Here is a 10,267-nt window from a genome sequence, read left to right as displayed (position 1 = left end):
GGGCAGACACAGGGGTCTGAAACGGCAGCCCTGACAGCTGGCCTGGGGGAGGGGGTGGTTGTGGTGCAGGTGGAGGTGTCCTGGCTACAGCCCCCGGGGGAGTGGGGAGGGGGGCAGGGGTCCCCTCCATGATGACTGCTGTGGGCACAGCGGCCCCGCCTGATGACAGATCCTTGATGATCCCGTCCTCGGAGGTGCAGGTGGCCTGGGACTTGGTGGCCGTGGCTGACACCTGCAGGACGGGTCTGGTCGAAGGACGCCTCAACTCCAACATCCACCTGTAGTTGTGCATTCAACATACAGGACAATATTTTTAAAAAAGCCTTAATACTAGAAATACCAGTAATGATTGTAAAAGCACATTCTCATCCCATACTATATGGTCTTTTGTAAGTTAGATTAGTCTCATAGTGTGTTTGTTGTTATGCAGCAGTAGATGCTATACACTGTACCTTGTACAATTGTTATGCAACAAATTTATATCTACGAATTCGTCATGCAGTATCATTTTGTGATCAAGCCACATTCTTAACTATGTAAAACTCATATTGCCAAGGATTGTCATGTGCCTTTATTGTACATTCATGCCCATTTGGCTAAAATTTAATGCCCCATTGGCTATTTTTGGCTTTCACATATTATGACTATTGATTGGAGATGTAAAACGGCACTGCTACAAACACTACATATCAAAGAAAGAAAGAAATCAACTGATATTACCATTATGGAACCTGAGTGAAAGACCTGCCCACCTTCTGTCCTTCTGACGGCAGAGCTTCTTCAGGTCCTGTATCTGATCAATCAGGTTGGCCACTTCAGCCTCTAGCTTGGTCACTTTCACTGCATTCTCTCCTCTCAGCTGGAACACAGCCAGCTCATGCTTTTGCTGAAGGACAAGAGAGAAATTTCAGTGTGCATGATCCAGCAGTTAGCAACCTGCTCCTGGACTGGATGGTCTGCTTACACAATAGACCAATCCTGGCTACCCATCAAAACAGCCTGTTTTTTATAGAAACCTCAATATCAACAAAAGAATATTATTGCTTTTTAATACAGTCAAACCATTAATGCGTAAACAAGTCTGCCAAATACACAGAAAATTGTCCCTTTGGAAGAGGATTACATACCTTGACCAAAAATGTGTCATGACACATTGCAGAAAGACAGTAAATCATCTGTTCCAAGGTACTGTTGTATACAAATATGCCTATTCTCTATTTCAAAATGTTCAAAATACAGGCAACACAAGTTTACTATTTCTGCCAATCTGTTAAGCCAATCAAACATCTGCTTAAGAGAGGTTGATGACTTACATGTAGCTGTTCTATGTAGTCTTTGTTCTCCCTCTTCAATGTCATGACTGCATATTGATGCTCTGAAACACAATTAAGAACTCCTTCTAACCTTTATCCACATATAAAAACTAACACCTTTCCTGAAGGCAAAGCCGCAGTGGCACTTCAGAATCCCCAAAGCATTGCCCCTCTGAACAGGTGTTTATAATCAACCCCTTGTTTTCATTCCAACCTAGTCCAACCTCGTCTGAAAAATGTGTTACCCTTTAAAAGTAAAACTTCATTCTGTGGAGCAGCTGGGCTTTTGCAAACCATAGACATAAAATTGAATACTGCCAATCAAATTTCTGAAGCATGTATGATAATAACAAACAGTATGACAGAATGATATAGATGTTGGTTTGAAGTGTGGTATGAAAACACCTGTTTCGAGTGTTAGTTACAGGTCACAGCTTCCTTGCTGAGGGAAACAAACCACCTGTTAGCAGAAATCCATAAGGGAAACATGATACGTGTGGCAAAATCAGGGTGGCTGCATGATTTTACCTGCATCTGTACCAGGAAGGAGGTACTGTAAATCTTGAAAAGTTCACGGTGGTTTTGTTTTTGCAGTTTCCATTGTATTATTACAGTATTTTCAAAAACATGACAACCTCTTCGCCCTCCTAATGTGAGATTAAGTCCCACGAAACTAAATGAATTTACAGTGTATTGATACTACAGGGCATCCATTCCTGTAAGTTCTTTTGGTTTCTTCAGAGTTGGAAAACCTAATAACCTTTAAAGTTTGAAATTTCTTATTCGATGAAATATTTGACAGAAGCAAAGGTAAAATAATATGGAGGAATGTTCACTACTTCTGTGAACAGATTTTTTATTCTTAGGTGTATCCGATGAACTCTGTCTTCCATCATATTTACCTGCTTCTGTGTACTTGAGACCATCCTTGCTCTCCGGCTTGGGTGGCGGCCAGACAGGGGTGATGCGTCCTGGCGCTGCACTTGGTGAGTTCAGGCCGTTGGTCCCCTGGAGTGCAGCATGGTGGTACCAGCAGTAGGTTGTCTCAGGCTGTGGGGGGCGAGGGGAGGTAGAGATGGGAAAATGATCAATCTATAACCACAAAATGTAGGCGGCCCGGGGTGAGGGTAAGGGGCGGATGGATGGAAAAAATGCAATATAGCCACGTGGATGGATGTACACTCATGCTACTACAAACTACAAAATGGAAAAACTAGACTCCTCTGTCATGTAAACCCTCCACACAAATAGGATCTACCTGTCATAAACAACAGGAGCGCTTCCTGGTACTGCAAAGAACGAATCCTAGGAAAACCGCAAGGAAAAGGTTTATATACACAGTTTTCAACCATGTCGGCCTAAATCAATACCTGATAAAGTGAGACTAAATCTTCTCTCTCTGAAAGACAACAGTAGCACTTCTAGCCTGGTATTTGCTCCCAAAAATCCTCCTGCCAATTCTAACAGGCAGACAAATTGTGCCCCCATGATACCCACCCATAATTTTTCACATCCTGAACACTCCTTAAAACAAGCTAAACACAACCCCCGACCTGTCTTGAAGCAATTACAAGCTAAGACGGGTATCCTGCCCCCTCTTTTTCCAAGTAGCGGCTGGCATCTGTGAGAAAGCTTGCCAGATAACACCAAAGTGTGAGGTGGATCAAGTTAGGACCAGTGAAAACCAAATACCCTGGGTCTGTGCTAGCTGACCTGGTTGCCATCTAAACAGAGCTTAAACATTCTGGCACACCGACTTCTGGGAACACATTTGGTCCACATGTGTATTCAAAAAGTCATCAACATTGTCTGTAAGCTTGACATTGGACGGGAGTGACTTATGTGGACTTAGCCAATAGCTTAGAGACATTTAGAGACAGCAATGCAAGAGGATCAAAGAGTCATCCCTAAGGGCTTGGAAAGGCTGCATCCACAGCAAATCCACCTACGTGCCTGGAGGAAAGTGTGAAAGGTGAGCATGATACTCCACAGCTGTTGCAGGAGCAAACAGTCTCACTGGGAGAAACAGTTGACTGGAAGGGTTGCTACTGTAGTTGCTACTGTAGGGACCTGTGGGTAGGAGTTAGGAGTGATTCAGTTGACCCTGCCTCTGACCAGAAGGCTGAGGGTGTGAATCCAGGGTGCTGTCACTCATTCTGCATACCACAGGTAAGGTCACACCAATTCAATTCCTTGGTTCACACATTTTAAAGAATAATGCTATATTAGAGTCCAAGTCTGAGGAGAAAACTTTGTATCTTGGTGTACACTCAGAGTCAGGGAGTAAACAAATTCAGATGCAAGTTTTAGGTGCACAGCTTCAATTTTGAGTGCAAAAAGGTACCGGTATGTACATATAGGCCCATACCAGTATTTGGAGCCCTGGTTTAACTTACGTTGAACTCCGTCTGAGCAGAGGTCTGCTCCAGGGGTTGGAGGATGCCCACAGCCAGCAGCCTGTTGCAGAACTGCAGGGCTAGGTCCAGCTCCATGGCATCAGGACCAAACTCCTCATGGTCAGCAGGCATCAGCCACTCCACCAGCATCTTCCCTATACAACAAAGGTTTGTTCTTGATTCTATACATGTACTTACAAGAAATCAGAGATTTCAGAATACTGGAAAATATGCAATGCTCAGCTCCCTGAATTCCCCATGTCAACCTCTACCTAATTCCTGCTGGTGTCCAGGCCAGGCTCTGACACAGGAGCATTTGGAACAGATCAGCTGATTGGCTAAAACTAGTAAAAGAAATGGAGGATACCTTAAAGTTAAAGATGGTAATATTGTTATCTAATCACCAAGCAGACGTTGGGTGGTCAACTGTTAAGTTTCCTGTTTTTTTCTGACAGTCTTCTATCTCAAAAGGGCTGTAAATTGACTAACACAAATGGTTACAAATATGTTTGGTTACTGTCCATTCTACCAGTAATTGACTTTGCTGTTGTATCCAGAAAGAAAAATGACCTCTCTTTTAGTTGTACCAGCTGAGGCCACACACATTGACGCCATGATCTGTCTGTTGACATAGTCATGAACCATGTGAAGAGTCAGAGTAGTAGCAAAACAGATGTTGACAATGTGTGTTGTACATGTCTTTTCCACCATGATGACTTTCTCTGCTTTATCGCTGTCAGAGATTAATCCCTAGCCCTTTACATTTCTTTGCTAACTTGCAAATGTATCAGGCATTTCTTTAGAGTCAGATCTTTCCTTTCATCACTAAACCTCCACAATTTTGAAGATTGGTTCTTAGAAATATCTCGTGGCAGCCCCATATTTTCCTCTTTGGTTCAACTTATTAAGCTGAACCTTTTGTATCCCACAGAATCAGCATGCATGACAAATAACTGGCGTATCAACTCAAATAGAACTAATACATTTACTGTAGCTGCAAATGATCTGACATTACTGCCAAATAAAATTTCTACAAACACTGAAACAGAAACAGCCTGATATTTTCAATCATCAGTATCAACACATCAAACACAACTGAAAATCTCAAATCTTTGAGTAGTCTGTTGAGCACTTACATGTGTATATGGATAAAGTAACTTAACCTAGTTGCTATTGTTATTGACAAATGATGCAATGTGTTCTTCCCTTAGGCCATGATGTGATAATGGGTGGATCTGTCTAGTTAATACCTGACTTGAATCCTTAAAAATTTGAGGCAATGTGTACATGTAAAAGTGCATATTTAGCTACACTGAAATCACATAGATGTAGATATAGACTTGTGTTTTTTTTTACATTCAATCCAGGTGGACTTATAAGGTGGACTTATAAGGTAGGTATGAAGGTGTATCACCTACCTAAGAACTTTTCCTTCTTTCTCACATCAGGCACTTGTTTCTCAGACATGGACAAGATCTGGTTCAGTCTCTCCATGCTGGACACCCAAGGCTGCGGTCCCAGTGCCACGCCCTTCTTCAGCTGAGGAGACGGGGATGCTGATCTGGTCAGCGTGAGTGGCTCTGGTTTCATCTTCTTCTTCCCAGTCATGGAATCACCAGCATCGCTGTCTGAAGATGGTACGTCTCCAGTCTTGGTGCCTCTCTGTTCTGCACTATCAATCTGTATCTGGCTTGTGAGTTTCTCAGAACTTTTCTGCATCTCTTGTTCCAAAGTGTCCAGTTTCTGTGCGACCTGGTTGATTTTTGTGTCGGCAGAGTCCTCCCTCTTGATGACAAACTCTGCTGAGTAGTTATCTTGACCGTTGAACTTTTCTGGAGGGGTGACGTAATCACCGTCCTCATCTTTCTTCTCAAATGATTCACCGTCAAGCGCTAATGTCCTCTTTTTCTCAGAAAATGTTGCGTTACTTTGTTCTTTTCTCGCAGGATCCATGGATTTACTCCGAGCAACCTTGCCCATATCACCTTTTGCTGCATCTTCTTTCCTTGATCTTTCCCCGTCTACTGAAGCACTGCTCTCCAACTTGCGTGAGAGCTGAGGGGACGATGTAGAGACTGGAAACTTGCGCTGCTTGGCCACAGGACTTGATGCTGGCGAAACTCGGGGAGACGAAAAACGCCTTGTGCTCGTGACGGTGTACGCTGGGGTTGGGACAGTCTTATGCTTCTTGCCAGTAGCACTCTCTAAAGTACCCCCTCCTTTGCTAGTCTTCCCTTCCAGAGAGTCTGGTCTAGTTGGCTTTGTAACTTCTGCAGCTTTTTCTTTCTGTATTTGGGCCTCTACTTGCTCTGTCAACCCAGCTGAGGTCTTCATAAGCAGTGATAAACCAGCTGATGGAGATCGGACAAGCCCTCCCACTGTTCCAGATGTAACATTGGCATCTCCAGCATCTTCATAGTCAGACAAGTCGTCTTCAGACTCTGCCTTCCTTGCTTCTTTCTTTGCTGCCTTCATTGGCTTAGGCTGGGCAGTGGCTGAAGAGCCGCCCCCTAGGTACCATGGAACTGTTGTACCTTGAACGGAAGATTTCCTCTCCAAGTTTGCTCTATCTGTCTCATCTTGTGGCTCCTTTGCATCATGTATTGGAGACATCTTAGTTTGTTCCTTTTTCACAGCATCACCTTCCTTGGATCTTTGCTGTGATGGGGAGGATTCGCTTTTCTTACCTCTGGACCAAAACTTGCCACCACCACTGCCGCCAGACTTTTCTGAACCACTAGTATCACTTGCAGTGCTGGCATCGCTCCTCCTCTTTGCAGCTTCTTTAACTTTGGCTGCTTTGGACTTCTTCCCAAAACTTGAAGTCCTCTTAGCAGGCCTTGAACCCTCTTCACCTGCAATATTGGCAAGCCTAGAGTCCTCATATTCGACAGTTGAGAAGTCAGCCTTCTCAGCTCCCTCTTTCTGCTGCTCTGCATGTTTCTTGTGCTTGCCCTTCTCGCCTTTCCCTCTGCTGTCAGCGTTTCCCATGCTGTCTTCCTTGTCCTTGTACTCAACTCTCACAGCACCTCCCAGCAGCACAGACAGCCTGTTCGTGTAGCCCGGGGAAAGATCCTTGGCGTCACCTGGTGTTTCAGCAGAAGCATCTTCGTACTCATCTGAATCAGAGCTCCTGTCAGAGTCAGAAGAGTCACCGTTATTTCTGCCTGGCGAGGCAAAGGCAAGATACCACGGAAGGGTAGATCCCTTTTTCTTACTCATTGTGAATATTTGAATGAAGGTGGGAGGGGGGTGCGGGCAAAACAAACTTCACAGATTGATCTAAAGTGATCACGGCTTGTTGTGACGAAACGTGGACAAGACAGACGGTTTGCCCGGAGACAAACGTTCAGGACATGGCAGAAGCGCGAGGCTGTCGTCCCAGGTCATGACCGCGCCTTGTCCCGGACAGTCGGCGTTTCTGGAGGCCGTGGAGTTTCAAAACAGAACCAACAGCCATGTCGAAAATATAGGCGCACACCAAATTAGATGCAGGCCTAATAAGCTCGATGACGCCAGCGAGTTTTGACACTGAATAGACAAAACTGCAAATTTCTGATCGTCTAGGACACCAAATGAAGCTGGGGATTTAGTTTAAGAGATCTACATCGAAATTCAGCGCCAAACTGACACAAATTTCGTCAGGGACGCCGGAGAGGTCATAGAGACTCGACCTCATTATCTCTCCCCTGTCGTCTGATTCAAAATGGCGGCTCTTTTAAATAAGGCGCGTTGGATTCTGGGACCTTATCTTGAACTTCCGGGTACTAGTATTCATTCAAAGCAACGTATCAATCTTCAGCTTCAATATTCCAATATTGTTGCTATTAGAAGATCATGCAAAATCATATCTGCACAAATTTCAGCAAAAAGAAAAATTTCATTGATGAAAGAAACATGTACATAATTTTCCAATAGTTAATCTCTGATCTGGGCGCTTTCCGCAAAATCATCTACTAATGATTTGCATTCTCAGGGCCTTTGCGTTCTGGTTTCCTTTCCAACAATACGACATGCAATGTCTTAGCTATTACGATAGATTTCATTTCAATCTTCATGTTAGATGCAACGGATTTCATGTAGTAATTAGCCCAATTTGTGTGCTATCATTTCATCTCTGCACCGCAGTGAAAGTGAGAGTGTGCAAATTGTTAATTTTCCTCCTGGCTGCGTGCACTTTCACCAGGGCACGCCCCGACTTTAGTTGGCAGCATCGCGACCCTCTGACATATCATGAGACCGGATGGATGTTGTGAAACACAAAACGGCCCTACCCCCATTTCTGTAGCCGGGGCGACCGCCCGAAAATTCAATGCACACGTTATTTATGTGCGCCCAGCATCACTGAATCCAAAGAATGGAGGAATGTACTTACCGTATGTATCAAACTGGGTCCTTAACTAGTTCTTTGACGGGCAGCCTGAAGTCACACAGTCTCTTGTTGTCGTTCGCAACCGAACCGCGAATTTACAAACGGCTGAGCGGTATTGTCAGGATCGTACTAAAAATAAATGGACCCTCGCTGTAATAACACCGTTGTTCTCATGGGACATGTACAGAAAGTATGTCAGTCTCCCCAAAGGAGCATAGGATAGTAGTAATAATTGTACCAGCCAGGCTCAGGGTGGCTACAACAACGGAATAATTAGCGTGGCGTCGTGGAGGGGTGTTTTCGGTACGTTGCTGACTCGTGATGTCACAGGATGCGGGAAACCCTTGTGAAATAAATATTCATCGCGAGGATGTGGCCCGCCGTACTTTCACCTACCTTTAATCAATAACAAGGTCGATCGGCGCGACTAATAAACGAACGCAATCGCTAATGCGACGCCGGGTATGGCCGAAATTTCATTTGGCGATTGAATGAGAGGGACACCCAATGCAGACGGCACTGACGTAAATCACTTTGGATCACTCACTGCCACTGGTACGCGCAGTTATCAAATCCATCACCACTTGCGCGCTCTATCTGTTTTAAAACTGGAATGCGACGAAGCTAATTTGTCTTGAATCAGAATTACAGTACAAGGGTGCACGAACAGTCCAAAACACCGAAATAAAATGAATGATTCTTGTGTCAGTTCGCGGCGTAGTGCAGAGTTAAGGCACCGTACGATCAGGCTGACTATCATATCCGACTGAGAGATATGCCGCCGGAATTTTGCGTAGAATAGGCATTCAAATCATCCGGGGGACATGAGTAGTCACTGGATGGGTTTGTCCAGGGGCAGGCGTCTCTACGTAATGACTGCTTTCTGTATGTAGCACCATTACCCCAAAGGCCCAACATTGAATCACGCTTTCTATAACTATAAATATCAAAAGGAGTATGCAATCAATCGCGAAACATACCAACATACCAATACAAGCCATAAAAGATCGAAAATATCTCAAATTTGTAAATATGAAAATAAAGTGGATCCTTGACGTCGGTAAAGATCATAGCGTACTGTCATTATGCAAACTTTTAGAATGAAATCCATGGATCTGATTTTCCTTGAACTAATTATCGTTAGTTTGATGCAGCTTGCAGGGTTCTTTGATGATCCGAGCTTGAATGTTGGTTGTAAATCTTGTGCCCGGGATCATGATAACAAAGCACATGTCCGCGCTTCGGTCCGCAAATGGACCGATCAAATAACGGGAGCATCGATTTTCAGACGCGCGAACGGGGTTATACCGTCCTGCCCTCCTCATGCCTTATTCATGACGTTTATATCTCACACGTCATCTTCGAATCATTCAGCCGACCACGAAAAGGTACACAGGTGCGCAAAAACTCCTGAATATTTAATCAATGGTAGATCGGGGATAAGCTGATACCGACCTCCTGGCCACGTCACTGTGCATTCTCCATGGCACAGTAGCTCTTTTCCCGTTAACAATTATTCTCTATCATATACGGTAATTTATATACGCTAGTTTATTCAAAATCAGCAAATGTTTCTCAAAACACCTTTGTTAACAGGGGTGCTGAATTGCTGCCTGGAGGCATTTGAATGCTCGCGACAATTTTCAAGTCATCAATCGTCATTATACGGACTGTATTTGTTCGCGGTGTGACAAGGGAAAGAATGATATGATGAACCCATACACGTGATCATATGATTTTCTGTTTTGATAAGTTCTTAGTGATATAATCTCGTACTTCGGACTTTTTTTCAAGAATTCTTCACTGTCTGTGTCTGTGCTTTTCCGGCCGGGTGGGGCAGGAAATTGAAACAAACACCTCGTCTCAACATCACATCGGATGTTCAATTTTTAGTACGTTAACGTTACGTTTTGCCTTTAAATACCTAAGAGGTTATGGTACATACATGGTATGGAGATATTACCTCATTGTTCTTACTCGAGTTATTTCCGTACAAGCTCCTTGGGTTAATTTTACAACTGATCAAACGTTAAAATTACCTGATACAACGTAATCATAAGTCATGGTCTTTGAATGGTACAGAAACTCTTTTCCTCGCCGACCTAAGCACATGTATCGAACCGTATTCATTATATGCCCTCGTTTGTAAACAAAACAGCAGACGACAGCTCGGACGACCTTTGACC

The 10,267-nt window shown here is 44.0% G+C and overlaps 1 protein-coding gene across 1 annotated transcript in view; it reads right to left on the bottom strand.

Annotated features, from left to right (window-relative positions):
* The window catches only part of LOC109483685, a gene marked incomplete at its 3' end in the record, with an annotated part of 21,889 nt that extends 14,507 nt beyond the window's left edge, over positions 1–7,382 (bottom strand). Inside the window, exons 1-7 of the mRNA XM_019786721.1 lie at positions 7,341–7,382; positions 5,128–6,842; positions 3,710–3,864; positions 2,216–2,363; positions 1,314–1,375; positions 753–886; positions 5–278 (exon numbers count right to left, since the gene is read on the bottom strand). Of these exons, the coding sequence (XP_019642280.1) occupies positions 5–278; positions 753–886; positions 1,314–1,375; positions 2,216–2,363; positions 3,710–3,864; positions 5,128–6,842; positions 7,341–7,372 (2,520 nt within the window). The remainder of the gene's footprint in view (positions 1–4; positions 279–752; positions 887–1,313; positions 1,376–2,215; positions 2,364–3,709; positions 3,865–5,127; positions 6,843–7,340) is intronic.
* Positions 7,383–10,267: the final 2,885 nt, after the last annotated feature.

Source organism: Branchiostoma belcheri, unplaced genomic scaffold, assembly GCF_001625305.1.
Source record: "Branchiostoma belcheri isolate BF01 breed outbred unplaced genomic scaffold, Haploidv18h27 scaffold66, whole genome shotgun sequence".
Classification (NCBI taxonomy): domain Eukaryota; kingdom Metazoa; phylum Chordata; class Leptocardii; order Amphioxiformes; family Branchiostomatidae; genus Branchiostoma; species Branchiostoma belcheri.
Note: the sequence above shows the minus strand (reverse complement) of the source record. Positions and strands in the feature narration are given on the sequence as shown.